General features: G+C 48.5%; 1 protein-coding gene across 2 annotated transcripts in view; it reads left to right on the forward strand.

The window, feature by feature from the left end:
• Positions 1–8,317, forward strand: part of DOCK2 (dedicator of cytokinesis 2) — a 437,527-nt gene extending 429,210 nt beyond the window's left edge. The window contains exons 47-52 of one of the 2 annotated variants that reach the window (XM_064376547.1): positions 868–1,005; positions 2,624–2,751; positions 3,884–4,055; positions 5,091–5,211; positions 6,775–6,917; positions 7,737–8,317. In XM_064376547.1, coding sequence (XP_064232617.1) covers positions 868–1,005; positions 2,624–2,751; positions 3,884–4,055; positions 5,091–5,211; positions 6,775–6,917; positions 7,737–7,799 — 765 coding nt within the window. In that variant the 3' untranslated portion in view covers positions 7,800–8,317. The remainder of the gene's footprint in view (positions 1–867; positions 1,006–2,623; positions 2,752–3,883; positions 4,056–5,090; positions 5,212–6,774; positions 6,918–7,736) is intronic. The other variant, XM_064376548.1, reaches the window with a different exon arrangement.
• Positions 8,318–17,573: the final 9,256 nt, after the last annotated feature.

Below are 17,573 nucleotides of genomic sequence, written 5' to 3' on the forward strand. Positions count from 1 at the left end.
GAGACCTCCAAGAGAAGCAGGCAGAAATATCTTTATGCCACCATCATGAAAGCAACTTTTCCCCAGATAATTCATAGTCCACCCTTTGCTCCCCTGGTTACGTTTCCTGAGACCACACAACTAAAGGTTTTAGCTTCTCTTTCTGACACTACCCACCATGGCTCTGCTGCTCTCCCTTAATGTAGCTGCCACTTAGACATTATCCACTGGCCTCCTATGAGGACAAATAAAACCTCAGCCCCCTCATATCAATCCTCCCCTCTTCCCTCATCTTCCTAAGGCTTTTACATCACTTTTCAAAGCTCCCTATTGGTGGGTTAACTTTATGATATTAGCACGTTCATATCCTTCTTCAGCAGCTGTATAAAGTGTCATTGGCTCCATGTGGTAAGATGAGGCTATGCCTACTCCTCCGTTTCCTCTCCGCTCTTGACTTCCTCTATCTCCCAGCTTCTGGATTCATCCTTTCACTTCAGTATTGCCAAGAATGTCTTAGGCAAGTTTTCAAATCAATGGAAGATTGATCAGAGATTCCCCTCCTCTGATCCCCACCCTCTGCCCCCAAGTAGATTCTTTAAGAGGTCAATTTTCCCAAGCATGTGGCTTTTCTTGGAGAATGGGAGAGTCTAGCCCTCCTATGAGGCGAGGAAAGCTGGGGGCCTTTCTCCCCTTTCCAGGGCAAACCCCATGTTTGCAACTTTCCCTGTTTCCCATGGCTGGGGATACTGTTTGCAGGTCTCTGGGGACCCTGAGGCCCTTGACAAATTCTTAACAGGCAGACTTGACTGCAGCTGCCTTGATGGACTGGGTGCCAGGCTGAGGCCCACCGGCCAGCCTCTGGCTCATTCTTTACCACTTTCTCTCCAGATCCCCTTCCTGGGAGCTGGGATTAAGATCCACGAGAAAAGGGTGTCAGATAACCTGAGACCCTTCCATGACCGGATGGAGGAATGTTTCAAGAACCTGAAAATGAAGGTGGAGAAGGAATATGGTGTCCGAGAGATGGTACAAGTGGTTCCTGTGACCTGGAGGGGTGGGATTGGGCGGGGTAGGTCAGGGAAGGGTGATGAAGGCTGAAGTTGGAAGGAACCCAGCAAAGGAAGCTGCTTCCAAAGAGAAGACAGTGATGGCCAGCATTGCTGAATCCCATCCAGGGGAACCCTCCTGGAAACTTGGTCCAGCAAAGGTAACCCCCAGGCAAACTCTAGTTACAATGGGATTGTGCAAATACCAACTACTCAAGGGACTGTGTAATCATAATGAAAGCCACAATGATGCAGCATCTACTGTGTGCCAGGCCTGATCCACACACTTGACATCTACTAGGTCACTTAATCCTCACCACAAGCCTGAGAGGCAGGAATGATTTTTAACCCCCTGTATTTCTTCTGAGGTTCAGAGGGTCAGGTGACTTGCCAGGGGCTATGTAGCAAATGAGTGTGGGGCAGAATTTGCCTCTAGCTCTGTTAGTTCAAAGCCAGTGGTTTTGGCAACTGAACTCCTTGGACTAAAGAGGCCACGAACCTGATGCTTTCAGGGTCCTTCATCCTCTTACTTAATATGTGGTATTGTAAAATGTCAAGGCTATGCAATTCCTTTAAAACCATCTAGTCCAGCCTTCCCATTTTACAGATGGGAAAGCTGAGACCCAGAGAAGAAAAATGAATTACTGGAAGAGCCTAGAGGTGAACTCAGGTCTCTTTTGATTCAAAGATTTTTTTTCCACGAGACAGGTTGTCACTTTCAATACTCCCTACATAAAGTCACTGCAATGCAATTCTGATACTAACTCCGTGGAGTTAGGTCACATTTCACAGGTTGAAAGTATGGTCTTAGATGCTTCCCACTTCAAATACCAAGCATAAGCTTCAGGGACCCATGCCACCCACACTTCTGCCTAACTGGCTACAAATTGGGGGATTCCCACTATCCCATCAGTTTCATAATTCACTAGAACAATTCATACCACTCAGGAAAGCATGATACTTATGACTTCAGTTTATGATACAAATCAAGACCAGCCAGATAAAGAGAAACAGTGTGAGATCTAGGAGGGTCCCAAACATGAAGTTTCCATGTCCTCCGATGCATCCCCCTTCTGGCATATCGATGTATGATTACCAGTCAGAGAAGTTCACTGGAGCTTTATGTCCAGAGTTTTTATTAGAGTTTCATTATGTAGTCACGATAGATAGACCCATTGGCCAATGATGGAAATCAGTCTCTAGGTCTGTCCACTCCCTGGAGGTTAAGCTGATATTACATGGCTCAAAGCCCCAGCCCTATAATCATAAAGCTGGTCTTTCTGGCCATCTGGAGCCATCTTACTAGCATAAAATCAAGTATGGTCAAGGGGGTCACCATGAATAATAACAAGTATACTCCTATCACATAGGCAATTCCAAAGATTTGGATATTACCTTCCAGAAACCAGGAATAAACGTTGGCCACATTCTTTATTTTACAAGAACCCCCTGGCCTCAGCCAGCCAGGAAGCTTTTGCGCTGATGCTCCACTCAGCCATACAGCTCTGCCCTGCCCAGGTGGAGGAAGAAGGTGACAGGAAGGCTGGGGCCACCTTGCCCAGGCTGCAGCTGCTAACCACCCTGTTCTCCCACCACAGCCTGACTTTGACGACAGGAGAGTGGGCCGCCCCAGGTCTATGCTGCGCTCATACAGACAGATGTCCATCATCTCTCTGGCTTCCATGAATTCTGACTGCAGCACCCCCAGCAAGACCACCTCAGAGAGGTCAGTCCCTGCACCCTAGGGAGCCCCCTGCACCCCTGCCTCCCTGGCACTATCCCTTCTCCTTCTCTCTTCCCTGGCAACATCCCTCCTCCCTCCCACTTCCCCCTTTCAGTCTAAAAGCCTTTTCCCATCTGGAGCCTCACAACTACCCTAGGAGGCTCATGGTTAGTACCATTTTTAGGGGATTATCAGAGGCTCAGAGAGGCAAGGCGGCTTTCCTGCGGACCCAGCAGGACTCGTCTGCAGCCCCAGACTTCTAGTCCAGTGATCTCTGTCAGCCAGCCTGAGCTCCTCACCAAGCCTGCACCTTCTGGAATATTGTCACCTCTCACAGGGATCGGTTCCCTTTCGAGGAAGCTCCTCCCAGCCGCCATGGGTGGCCCTCATTGCAGAGCTCCTCCTCGTGTACCACCCACCCACCCCTCTGTCAGGGTCCTCCTTCCCTTGCCCCCTTCCAGCTTTCTGGGGCCCTCTGGCCATCATTGCTGGACCCTCCAGAAACTTCCCAGTGGGCCTCAGAGGTTACTCTTGTCCAGAGAGAAAAGGATGGAAACGTCTTCTGTGTTTCACAATTCCAACAATTCCAAGGGATATTCACAGCTCTGGGGGGCACCATTCACCCTGCCCAACTCATCTGCTCTAATCATAGACACCATGAGTGACCCAGCACTCATCGTATACCAAGAATGTGCCATCAGACATCGTCTCGTGGCCACTCTGCAGGGTCTCTGCAAGGACCCACATTAACTGAAAAGGAAATGATGGCCTGAAGAGACTGAGTGATTTACCCAAAGTTATTCATTCAGCTAAGAACTGGCAGTGTCTGGATTTGAATCCACATTCATACTTTCAACCAGTCTCCTCTCCTTCTCACCAGTTTCTTTACTATGGCTTGCTTCTTTCAATTTCATTTTACCATTAATAAAATAAATGAACTTTAGTCATTACATTTAAGTGTTTGTGGATTGAGCAAGTTGCTCCCCAAATCCTCTGCCAGATTTGCCGATCTACCCCGACCCTGTAGTGACAACTCAGGCAGCCTGAAGTTCCCCTTCAGCTTCCTGGGTCCTTGCGAGGCAGTTCCACTGAAGCTCTAACTGCAGTTTCCATGGCTGCCCCTCTGGCCTTTCAGCTTTGACCTGGAATTAGCACCACCTAAGACTCCAAGAGTGGAGCAGGAGGAGCCGATCTCCCCAGGGAGCACCCTGCCTGAGGTCAAGCTGCGGAGGTCCAAGAAGAGGACAAAGAGAAGCAGTGTAGTGTTTGCGGACGAGAAAGCAGCTGCCGAGTCGGACCTGAAGCGGGTGAGTGGCCGAGGCAGGCTGCCTCTCCGGTGCTGTTAGCAAATCTCCCCTACACGCTCAGCACAAAACCCGGGGCTTCCACACATGGTTTCCCTGAAGCCCACTTCCGCGGTGCTGTGGGTACCGCAGAGCTGGCACCTGAGGAGCTGAGAGGTGAAGCGCTTGCTCGTGTCTAGCCAGCTGGGGGGCTGGGACATGACGGAGCTGGGAGTTGAACTTTGCACTTCAGAGCCTGTGTGTATCCTTCCCACCACCGCACAGGGCTTTTCCAGGCTGGAGAGAAGCCACCTGTTCTTCCACTAAAGGGGAGAGCATCACACTTGGTTCTGAGCTAGGTGCTTCTGTAGCCTCCCGCCCCAGGGCTGTTCTAACCACTGACGTCTCAGCCCCTCCTGTGTGCCAGGAGTCCGGGTGGGGATGCAGAGATGAAATCTCACTGTCCTGGCTTTGAGAGTTTTGGTCTTGTAAACTAATCACTATTTAAAGATGAGACTTGATGTCAGACAGCCCTGAATTCAATCGTAGTTTCCCCCTGCAAAAGAGGTTTGTTGAAAGTGTTCTGGGATCCTGGGAGGGGGAGATGGATTAATTGCCCTGGCAAGGGAGGGGTGCCAGATGAAAGAGCAAGGGGCCAACCAAGATGGCTTGGTGAAGAAAAAGCCCTCCAGAAACTTCCCAGTTGCCTCACAGGCTACATGTGCCTGGATGGGTAAGAATGGAAGTGTCTTCCGTGTTTCTCAATTCTAGGGGACACCACTCACGTGATAGTCTAAGTGAATGCCCTCCTTCCCCCCTCCCATAGTTGTGTAGTGTGCAACCTGTGCAACCATACATGACAGGCTGGAATGGAATGGTATAAAACAGAATAAACGAACTTGGAGCCAGCTTCATAGAAACCATGCCACACCCTCCCCCTGGTCTTTCAGGGCCGAGATCTGTCTCATGCTAACCCTCTCTTTTGTGTGTGTGTGTGTGTGCGCGCGCGTGTGTGTGTGTGTGCGTGTGTGTGTATGTGTGTGTGGTGTGTTCCTCCAGCTTTCCAGGAAGCACGAGTTCATGAGTGACACCAACCTCTCGGAGCACACGGCCATCCCCCTCAGGGCATCCGTCCTCTCTCAAATGAGTTTTGCCAGCCAGTCCATGCCCACCATCCCAGGTATGCCCCCTGCTGCCACCAGCATGAGGGAATAGAGATAGCACAGGTCACCAGCCTGATGGGTAGAAGATGGTTGGGAACTGTGTCTACACAACAAAGTGGGCCAGGCATGCGGGGGATGAGAGGCTCTGCTCACAGTGGCCCACCCTCTCATCTCTCCCCATACCCGCCACTTCCTGGGGGTGACACCATCCCAGCAACCTCCAGCGGGACAGGAGAGAGACCTGCTGTCCCTTGGGCCCTCAGCAGGATTCACTGGGCATCCATTTGTCCCACTACGTGGCCCCTTGTTCTCAGCCAGGCCTCTTGGTGCCAGAAGTTTGCCCTTGCTTTGTCCTTAAGACCTGTGGCTTCTTTGTAGACCTGGAAGCCAGTTTCTAGCTTTACAAAAATGGCCACCACATCTCATAGCTGCAGAGTGTTGGGTGCATAGATGCTACCTATCTGCCACCGCCGTCACTCACTCACTGTCCAGTGAGGAGGTTAGAGCATAGCCAGCAGTCCTAACTCACAGAAGGGAACCTGAGGCCTTAACAGGGGACATGGCATGCCTGGGAGCACTCCATCTGGCATGCTGAAGTCCTTGGCGTCTGCTGCTATGTGCCCAGCTCTGTGTGCTAAGGGCCAGGTCAGAATGGAGCAAGACAGGGCCAGTGCTGCCCTGTGGAACTCAGCAGGCCGATCATGGTGAAGACGCTTGCTGTTTCCTGAATGTCGAGGGTGCCAGGTCCTGTGACAACTGCTACTCCTTCATTATTTCATTTACATCACTGCACGTACCCAGGAAGTACTTCATGTCATCCGCCCCATTGTATGAATGAGGAAACTGAGGCACTGAGAACGTCAGCCTCTTGCCTATCACCAGCCAGTAAATGTCAGAGGCTGAATTAAGACCCAGGCCCTCTGCCCTGGAACCAGGCACCTACCCATTGCCCTGACAGCCCACCCAGGATAGCCTAAACACAGCTGCAACATTTGAGGAAGCCCAAGCCATTTTGCTGGTATCCTCTCAGCAGGCCTCACAACACCCTGGAGGTCTGGGCTCTTTCTTCCATTTGACAAATGTGGAAACCAACAGTCAGAGAGTAGCTAATTTTTCATGTCTCTGTGACTCCAAGCTGGGGCTATAAACACTAGGCCATCTGGCCCCTCCACCAGGTGACATGTGAGTCTGAGAATCTCTTCCTACTGTCTTCTGCAGTGGAGAGAAAAATCCAGGGTGTTGGCATTGGGAGCTGAAGGAAGAGTAAGCTCACACCGTCCCCTGCCTTGGGGCAGAAGGCTCTGTGTTTCCTGGGGATGTCAGGGCTTTGGGGCAAGGATTTGACCAGGAGCCAAGAGGCTGGACCCCTGTCTGTAGGGTGGGCAAGCTTCACTGAAAGAGGACAGCTTCACCACTCCCTGGCATGGCAGGAGATAGGCATCCCACCTCCTGCTTGGCATATACAATGTGTGAACCCTGGATGCTGGCTCTGTCCCCCAGCTCTCCTCCTGTCTACCCGCCCCAAGGCACCGCCTCTCCTCCACCCACCCACTCATATCCCAGCTCTGCTCTCCTTCCAGCCCTGACGCTCTCCTTGGCAGGCATGCCTGGGTTGGACGAGGCCAACGTATCCCCCCGCCTCAGCCAGACCTTCCTCCAACTCTCAGACGGTGACAAGAAGACACTCAAACGGAAGAAAGTCAATCAGTTCTTCAAGACAATGGTGAGGACACTGAGAGTGGAAGGAAGGGAAGATGTTGGGAGGAGAAAGGGAAGAGAGCAATACAGAGAGAAGAAAACTGGGGGTTGTGTGTAGATGTGTGGGCATATGTGGTCATTCCTAGGGAGGCACGGTCAGGAGGCCCTGAGTTCTGGGACACTGTGCAGCAATGCCCAGAGGGCAGTTCTCCTCTGGGGCTCCAGGTGGCTTCTCTGACCAGGACTGACCCCAGCTAGGGATGTGCAGGGACCCGGGACCTCAGAAGCAGTAGGTGGCCTGTCCTCACCTAAATTGCTCCTTAGTGCTCCAGCACTTTTCTATTCAACCTGTATCACAAAATCCTACAAATTGAACATTAGTTTCCAAGCACTGATTCTGCAAGTCCCGTCTCCTCTTGTTACTTGTTGATCTTTGCTCAACAGCAAGAAGGTACCATAACTTATCTGATCCTCAAGGTAATATGAAATCAGGACTGTGCTATTATAAACATCACAAGTTTACTGTGAGCACACGATGAGTCAGGCACTGTGCTAAGCACTTTTCAAACATGATGCCATTTGAGCTCCCACTCTCAGGATTTTATAAGGGAGGCTGACAGGGTTTGGTAAGTGATGTGCCCAAGTCCACATGGCCATGAGCCTGGGCTCACTCAACTGCCTACCACTGCCTTTCTGGCCAAAGCCGTAGCAGCTCACATTCACTGGGCTTTGGGCAGGGGTCAGCATTGGGGCCTTTGTGATCAGGACTGGGAAGCTCCATTTTGGTGCTTAATCTGATAATCCCATCTTGGTTTTGTGCTTGTTTATTCTCTTCTCCCAAAAGCTGGCCAGCAAATCGGCTGAAGAAGGCAAACAGATCCCAGACTCGCTGTCCATGGACCTGTGAGCTGCTGCTGACTAGGGCTGCATGGGAGAGCCAGGGAGGGGAGTTTCTGGAAAAAGAGAACCATGGGTGGAACATCAAAGCCTCAGAGAGTGGGAGACTGTGCCCGTCAGTTGTCCTCACTTAGAGGAGACAGAGGGGCCAATCAGGTCCCAGAGCTTGAGTGTAACAAGCCCAGCTTCCCCTGGGGCAGTGATGGTGGTGAATGAAGAAGCCTCAACATAGATTCTTGAACGCAAGGAACTGGCAAGAATGCCTTCTCCCAGTGTGCTCTCCCCAACATCCTAGGCACAGCTTTCATAACCCAGTTTCTTAGGTGTAAGAAACTGTTTCATTTACTGAGTCCCAGACTCAGTCCCAGAAAAGAAAGTCTTTTAAATATTCTTTTTAATTTTATTTTAGATTAACAGTTTTGTACTTTACATTTTTTAATACAACCAACCAGTTTCTTTTCTAGCCGATCATCTCCAAAGTGTTGCTGTTTCTTACTGACAATAAAAATGGTCCCTTGGTTCGAGTAAGCCTTGTTTCCTGATTCTGTTGGGTGACTCTCTTAGACCCATGACTGGGCAGGAAGCTCCCTGGAAGGAAGGCAGCCCCAGGGGCTGCAGTGATTTTAAGGAGCCTGGTGATGCCCTTGCCCAGTGCCAAATTTCCCTACCTTGTCTGTGAGAAGATTCTTCAAGAATCTCCATGACTCTGGCTCCTTAGGTGCCAAACCCGGGGCTACCAGGGTGTTAAAAAAGTTAGCCTGGTCTTCCTCACAGATCTGAATAGTGGGGTGTCATACCACTTTTCTCCCCCTTTGGAAAGAGATGCCAAGACCACCCAAGCCTGGTCATCTAGTAAAGACCAAACCCAATGCCAAACAGTTAGAAAAAGAGGGGTCTGAGGTCCAGTGGACTCATAGTCCAGCTCTTGGATCTTGTCACTGGCTCCAAAGTGGTGACTTTTCTTGGAGGAATTCTCAGGTTTTTCAGATGAGGCCCAAAGGAGGTGATAGCTTTGTCAGGCAGCAGCAAGACTGGTTGGGAGCAGAGTCCCACCTCTGCATCCTACAGGGAGCAGGGAGCTGTGGAGGGGACGGGTCTGGAAGGAGGCTGAGGACTGCACTTGGGAAGGAAATTGATACTGGCTAAGAGCATGACAACATAGGTTTCAGAACTAGGGCCATCTGGAAACCTTGGGGTGGATGCTCATTTACAGGCTGAGTCCCTGGGGGTATACTAAGAGATGAGAAAGAATGATTATGGTGCTTAAATTTATTGAGCCCTGACTGTCTCTGGGACAGTGTTATAGACATGATAAGAATTAACTTCCTAAGTCTTGATAGCAGCTCTAGGAGGTAGATACAATTGTTACCCAGATGAAGAACCAGAGGCACAGAGGCATGAAGTGACCCAAGATCACACGCTTACTAATGGAATGGCTGGGATTCAAACCCAGACAGCTGAGTGGGAAGGCTGACTCTTAGCCACTACCCTACGTTGTCTCTGGGACGCCTTAGTGCACTGAATATCCTGAGTCTTGGTAGCCTTTGTCCACCCCAGCCTGTCCCTGGTGGCCTCCATGTCCCCGCTGCAAGCCCCATTTGAAGACGTGTTGCTTGGTTCAGCCTGCAGTTTCCTCAACAGTCTAAAAAGTCCTGTTGTGATGGTTGTTGGGGGTTCGGGCTACACTGAACACCTTTGGGTTCTCCAAGCTGAGTAGGCAGCACCTGGAGGATTGGACTCTGTTATAAGCTTGGGCTTCTCATGCCTGCTTTTTCTCTCATTATGAACTGATAAAATCCTAGTGTTTAACCTTGACATGTAAGCCCTTCCAAATACCAGTGGGCAGTGGGGGCCAGGGCAGAGGGTGCAGATCTCAACAAAGAAAAGCAAATGGTTTTCCCTTTTCCCCCAGCTACAGAAAAACAGGTATGATCCTGCGCCTTGAAACTGTAGATGTTACCCTCACTCAGGAGTACTGAAAAACACCCACATGGCTGGGGATGGTGGCTTACACCTATAATCCCAGCACTTTGGGAGGCTGAGGCGGGCGGATTACCTGAGATCAGGAGTTCCAGACCAGCCTGCCCAACATGGCGAAATCCCATCTCTACTAAAAACAAAATACAAAAATTAGCTGGACGTGGTGGCGGGCGCCTGTAATCGCAGCTACTCAGGAGGCCTGAGGCAGGAGGATTGCTTGTACCTGGGAGGTGGAGGTTGCAGTGAGCCGAGATCACAACACCATACTCTAGCCTAGGTGACAGAGTGAGACTCAGTCTCAAAACAAACAAACAAACAAACAAACAAACAAAAAACCCCATACTCCAAGGTTGTTGCTATGTCATCCAGGGAGATTAAGCTTTAACCTCTAAAAATGCTGTAACGGACTGATCTCCTCACTTAACACGGTGTAGCCCTGGTGATAATATTTCTGAGTTCCATTTTCTGAAGATTATCAATATCTGTGAGTTTTCTTGTTGAGTCTCAAGGGACCATGGCCACGTTCCTCTTTTTCCCATATAAATGGAGCAAGACGTTAAACCCACGGATTTTTATTTAAACAGAGTTTGAAAGTCAAATCTCATTTCAATTAAGACTGTCATCAGGTTGATGAACTACTTAATCCTTTTCCAGAAAAAATGTAGATTCTGCCATTACATGGCAGGAACAACAACAATAATAATACAGCTGCCACTTACAGGCATATTCTACATGTCGTTTCCTGAAATCCTCACACCAATCCTATGAGCTAGATATTAGGATCCCAATCACATTGATGTGAAAACACAAGCTTGGGGAGTTTGTCACCTTGTCACCTGACAAGCCTCGTGATCTTAATCCACACATTCACTTTCCACCTGGGACCTCAGCTCCATGTCAGACTCCATTTCACTGTCCACGATTCTTTGTAAGTCTTCCCCTACAATGCCAATGGTGGCACCTGGGAAAAATGAAGGTGGCGTTAGGCATTTGGCATAGCCCTCCTGCTACCACTGGATGTTCCCTTATAGTACACAAGTTCTGTCCAAAACAAGCTAATAGTCTCAAGGAAGGGTGTATGCCTCAGAATTTCCAAAAGGAGGTAGCACTGGATGGGATGGGAGGAAGGATCTCTTTATTTGTCTTCCCTTCTTGATGTTGTTTTCTGGGACACGTAGAGATTACTTCATCCAACGCTCTCCTTTTACGTAGTTAAGTGGTCTCTCCAATAGCTGTGACCAGCAGGACCCAATCTGGAATCCAGGTCTTCTTCTAGGTAATCTCCCACCAGTGGAACTCTCACCTTCCCTTTAAGCACCCAGTGACCCTTGCTCTCTGTCTTCAAGACAGGGTTGATATCTGTCATTAACACTTTAGTTTGATCTGGAGCACCAAGTTCCCTTCCTTTCCTTAAGGGAGGGGTATTTTAGCCTTTATTGCTAAGCATGGAGTAGTAGTCTTCCTTCTTTCTTCTAGCCTTTCAGGCTTATGTCAGCAAGTAGAAGAGAAATGGAAGGTCAGGCACAGTGGTTCACACCTGCAATCCCAGCACTTTGGGAGGCCGAGGTGGGCAGATCATGAGGTGAGGAGTTCGAGACCAACCTGACCAATATGGTGAAACTCCATCTCCACTAAAAATACAAAACTCAGCCAGTCATGGTGGCGTGCACCTATAATCCCGGCTACTCAGGAGGCTGAGGCAGGAGAATCACTTGAACCTGGGAGGTGGAGGTTGCAGTGAGCCGAGATTGTGCCATTGCACTCCAGACAGGGCGACAGAGTGAGACTCCGTCTCAAAAAGAAAAAGAAAAGAAATTGAGGGAAACAAACGGCCTTCCCAGCATCCAAAATCAGAATCAGGCTGCGCTCTGCTTTACAGACATACTAACCTGTAACATATCTGTTTGCCTCTCCTGGCTGAATCCGGGGTGCCTCTGCCTCCCTGCCATAGCTTCAGTTCCCTAGGAAGCAGATCCTCAGGCAATGATTGAATGCATGCTCTTTGTGGGCTGTGCAATCTTTGGGAGCTCTGCAATCTTAGGGTGCAGGAGAGAGGGAAAAGGGATTAGAAGCAATGGAAGTTGAGGTATTAACTCTACTTGTCTCTGCTTCACACTAAGCCACAAAGAGACTCAACTTGTCAGGCAGCACTGAGCAGGATATCTTTGGGCAGGGTATAATTGAGAAATCAACCCCTAGCAGAGTCTGTAAAAAGGAGGAAGAAGAGGGAATGTATTTGCCCAGCCTGCTCCTACCTCAACTCTCCTGTTTCTAGTGGTAAGTTTCCCCTATCGGCTATGGTAAAACCCTTCATTGTTTTACCCACGGATTGCATCATCTAGCCCTTTTGGTAGCTGCCTGGGAAGCTAGATCCCACATCCCACAAAGTGGCGTTTCATCCAAAGGAAGAATTTGTGAAATAAACCAGCAACTCAGGAAATAAACCAGTGGTCTGGGCTCTGTAGCAAGGAAAGGGAAGACGAAACCTTTCTGGACAAGCAACTGGTAGACCCTAGGTGGGAGGACCATGTGGACCCAAGTTGGCCGCAATGGCTACTGAGGTAGGGCAGACAGCTGGCAGCCCAGATAAACCATGGCCTCTGAAGGAGCTGAGAAGTCATAGAAGATTGAGACATTCAGACCCTCACATGCCCCTTCTGTTATCTCCTGCTCCCATTAGAGCTTGTGAATCGTGTGTGTGTGTGTATAATATACTTTCTCCTTTCCCACAAAAAGATGAACAAATCCATGTGCTTTCTCCTTTCCCAGTAAGAGATGCCCAAATCCACGTGCTTTCTTTTTTCCCAAGAAGGGATGTCCCAGTCCAATCAGTCACAGAGTACATTTCAAGGTGGCGTCCAGTTATACAGGTGGCATCCAGTTATGATCCCCACACAACCTACAGCAAAAAGATTTGTGGAAGAAGCCACGATAGCTGCTGCAGCTGGACCAAGACTATAATAGACATTCATCATCTCCTTCCTCCACCACCCATTTCAGTGTCTCTGACCCACAGCTCACACTTCATCTTGACTGAGTTGCCTGCCTGCTGGGGTGCTCAAACCTCTGATCCCCAAAGGGTCTGGGTCTTTAATTGCTCCACCGTTCTTGGTTTGTGATTGTTGTAGTTACCTAGTGACTGTTACCAGTGGGCATGAGTGTACTAGGAAAGAGCCCAGTGAGCTCCTTGGTTCCAGGCATGCTCTTCTCTGCCCCTTCTGTATCATAACATCTGGTCCTCTTGTAATCAGGGTCAGTTGCTGAACCATGAGCATGAGAAGCCAAAGTAGCCGAGTGGTAGTCACACTTCCAGTTCAATGGGGGCTTCACTCTGGCCCTACCTTGACCATGTTATGGGTTGATTAATGTCCTTCTAAAATTCACATGTTGAAATCATAACCCCCAATACCTCAAGGTATTTAAAGACAGGGTCTTTAAAGAGGTAATAAAGTTAAAACAAGGTCATTAGGGTGAGTATTAATTCAACATGACTGGTGTCCTTATAAAAAAGAGGAAATTTAGAGAAAGATGTGCACGTGGGGAGAATGCGATGTGACGATAAAGTGCTGTGTCTGCAAGCCAAGGAACACCAGATTGCCAGTAAACCACCAAACGCTAGGGGCAAGCCATAAACAGATTCTCTCTCTCTCTCTCTCTCTCTCTCTCTCAGTCCCTAGGGAAAAAAGTCCTGCCAACACCTTGATTTCAGACTTCGGATCTCTAGAACTGTGAGACAATAAATTTTGTTGTTGGAGCCATCCAGTCTGTGGTATTTGTTGCAGCGGCCCTAGCAAATGAATACAGACCAGGACCTCAAATCTTACAAAGCCCCAGATGGCAAGGATAGGAGGCATCAATCCCACGAGTGGGTCACTGGTGTGATAAAGGGCTTCTGTACTCTCATGCTAGGCCCCAGCTTTAGGAGCTTTTGAAGACACCCATAGTATTATACATCACCCAGTGTCCAGTGAATTTACTACAGACTGGAGGAAGCTTCCTGGGAGGTAGTGCTCCCCACTGGAAACTTGACTGAGCCTCTGAAGGGCTGTGCTTGGTTCCATCAGGTTGGCTGCTTCTGAATGGTGGGGTTCATGGTAAAGTTGGTGAATCCCATGATCATTAACCCATTACATTAAGTTCTTCACTAAGAATGTGTCCCTTGTTTCAAGTGAAGGTTTGTGGGATCCCAGTTCAATGAATAAGGTTTTCTGTAAGCCCGTAGATGATAATGCTGACAGAAACATCATGGGTCTTGGAAGACAACTCCGTATCTAGAGGATGTTTAGATCATTGTAAACAGGAATTTCTGTTCTTTGCAGAGTAGACAGATCTCAGTGTAAGTGACCCATATTTCTCTCAGAAGTGGTGCATGTCATAGACTCAGTGTCAGCCTCTGCTGCTGGCAGGTGGACACTTTGCAGTAAAAATAGATACACCACACTTGTGAGAGGAGTTCCATGTTGTTGAACCTAGGTAGAGCCTCCGTCTCTGCCACCATGACCACTTGCTTCATAGGCCCACTGAGCACGTGATGGATGGCAAAGGAGCAAAGCTGAGCTATAGGACTGGTCATCAAACTCCCTTGATGGTTGGAAGACTGATCTGTGGTCTTTCTGGTGAGCAGTAAAACGTAGATCTGCAAATTTTCAGTCTACTCCCATTGGATCACAAACATCTTTCTTCCCCAGACCCCCAGTAATCAGTCTTCCAATATTATTCTTTTCAGCCTTCTGACCAATCAACAATGCCATTCTTTATTGCCCAGGAGCATAAATGTGTATCTCAGTTCATGTTCCCCTCTTTTAAAGGAAGACAACCAAGTGTACTGCTCATAGCCCTACCACCGGGCGGCAACACAGCCACAGTCCATATCCAGCTGGCATTAACTGAGTATGCCAACCTGGCAATGAATAAGGCTTTAGTACTTTCTTTCTCCATAAGTTGACCACGTAGAATCCCTCCATAAGTCCAAAAGTATGGGTTGAAGGAGAGGCACGAATGAAGCAAAGGTAGGTACCATGGAATTCTGGGCCATCAGCTTCTATCATTTACTCATGCCTTCAAGACTTGCTTGAGCCTGATGCCAAAGATACCACTTTCATAATATGATGGATTTCTGCCATGCTTTGCCTTATGATTTGGGGACAACCATGATGCCCATGATGGACATCTCAGGTTGCATTATCACTTGGTGTCCCATAGTGAGGAACTCAGCCTCTGAGGGGCCCAGTAGCACTCTGGTTGCTATTTTTCAGACAGACAGTCAAGGAGAACATGGATTTGATTTACATTCCAAGAGGTATGTGCTGTAATTATCCTGCAGGGTTTTGTTAGCATCTCTGTCCAGCATCCACATCTGCCATGAATATCTCCAGGGTAATCAGATACAGCCTCAGAAGCAGAGCAACTAGAACCACAGCCTAGACCTGCTGCAGAGTGTTTTTCTCTAGGTTCACTCAAATTAACACGCTCCAGAGCCACCTGATAACAAATCGAAAGCAGTAGTCCACATTTTCTTTGTCCAAGTTCCAAAAAGATTCATCAGCCTCTATGTTTCTTTTTTAGTGAAAGAAAACATAAGATGCAGGCTGGACGCAGTGGTTCACGCCTGTAATCCCAGCACTTTGGGAGGCTTGAGGCAGGTGGATCACTTGAGGTCAGAAGTTCTAGAACAGCCTGACCAATATGGTGAAACCCCATCTCTACTAAAAATACAAAAATTAGCTGGGTGTGGTGGCATGCACTGGCAGTCCCAGCTACTCTAGAGGCTGAATTGGGAGGATCACTTGAACCCAGGAGGCGGAGGTTGTGATGAGCCAAGATCATGCCACTGCACTCCAGCCTGGGTGACAGAGCAAGACTCTGTCTCAAAAAAAAAAAAAAGTAAGATGCAACAGCTTGTCATTTATATTAAAGGTGATGTCCCAGCATGCTCTGACCACTTTTAGGAGCCCTAAAATTTGGTGACAGTCACATTGGTGACATATATCAGGCCCTTAAATCACTCTGAGGTTTATAAACCCACTCTTGCAGCACGTATGTGTCTTGATGGGGAATCTAGGGTGCCTGAGATTCCCTGAGCAGCAAGCCAATGAACATGATGCTATACATACAGGAATAGTACGATGTTTCTGGGAATATCAGTACAAGCACCATCCCTACGGACTATCTTAGGATAGAGAAAAGGAGAGTTGACATAGCACCGAGACTACACAGTGCAGATATCCTGTGGTCCTGCCATATCGAAGCAACCTGCTTTTCATGGTCCTTTCATATGGATGCTAAGAAGAAAGCATTCATGAAATGAAGAATCACATACCAAGGAGCAGAGGCTGTCCTGACCAGCTCCTGTAAAGATACCAAAGCCCACATGGTATCTAGTGATATTGATGATAGTCCACTATCATCTGTCATGATTCAATTCATATTTCGAGCACAGACAGGTGAATTGAATGGGAATATTACATGGACCACGGCCCCTACATTCTTCAAGTCTTCAAGAGCTGGGTTTATCTCTGCAATTCTTCCATCTGATCTTGGCAAAACAGGTAGTTTCTGGGGCTTCCACTCAGACCTCCCTACTGTGAAGGGTCCAACTGCACAGGTCAACAAACAGCTGCATATGTGAGTATGTTCTACACTCAGGAATCAGGCCAAGACCCCTATCGCTTGGTCTCCAGTGGTCCACACTCCAACCTGAGGACCATCATGGAGTTTTACATCCTCTGATATTGGTGTTAATTCCGACCCCATGTCTGCTTGTCTTTGAGGGATCCGGATATTTCCTTCTCCCTGGTTCAGTTACCCTGAAAATAGCCGTAATTCCCTTTGGGAAAATTGGAAGAACTGTTTTCTGAAGATATTTGTGAGTACATTGCACGGTGTTGTCTTAAAGAATCAGCCTCCCGTTCAATCAATGGGCCTTGACATAGATCTGAAAGCTGAGTGAGGGGTCACAATTTCCCATAACCATGGCTGATTTTCTGATTATGTAAACCAAGCAACAATCTGCATAGCTGCTCATCTATTTGGCCTCTGAGAATACCATAACCTAGAGTAGTCAGTGTCATAGATCCCTGTGGGTTAAGGCACCCTGATTGTCTCTCTTGCCCTGTTGCTCATTGTGATAACTACCTCTACCTAGGACCTGAAAGTCAGGTGTAGGTACCTGCCTCTCCTAAACTAGGATTCCATCATCCCCACTGACATGACAGAGCCCAGTTCCATGCCGGCATCTTCTGCCATTAACATTGACCTAGAGAGGACAGCCACTCCCATGCTTGGTGTCTCTATTAGTTACCTGTGGCTGCTATAGCAAATAATAAACAGAAACCCAAACAAACAAAAGCTTCAGCTGTTTTAAACAACAGCAATGTGATCTCTCAAAGTTCCAGAGGCTGGAAGTCTGAAATCCAGGTGTCAGCAGGGCCATGCTCTCTCCGAAGGCTCCAGGGAAGAATCTTCTCTTGCCTCCTGGCTTCTGGTGGCCAGCGATGCCTGGTGTTCCTTGGCTTACAGCGGCATCCCTCCAGTTTCTGCATCCAACTTCACTTGGCCTCCTTCTCTCTGTATGTGCCTGTGTCTCTGTGTCTCTCTGTTTCCAAAACTCCCTGTTCTTCTGAGAATGCCAGTCATTGGATTTAGGGACCACCCTAATTCAGGATAGCCTCATTTTATATTGAGTACCCCTGCAAAGACCTTATTTCTTAGTAAGATCACTTTCCCAGGTTACCCAGGGTTAAGACTTCAACACATATTCTTGGGTACACAATTCAACCAATGATACAGGCACCCCTCACCCTTT

The sequence above is a fragment of the Aotus nancymaae genome, unplaced genomic scaffold (assembly GCF_030222135.1).
Source record: "Aotus nancymaae isolate 86718 unplaced genomic scaffold, 86718_ANA_hifiasm-v0.15.2.pri h1tg000015l_1, whole genome shotgun sequence".
NCBI lineage: Eukaryota > Metazoa > Chordata > Mammalia > Primates > Aotidae > Aotus > Aotus nancymaae.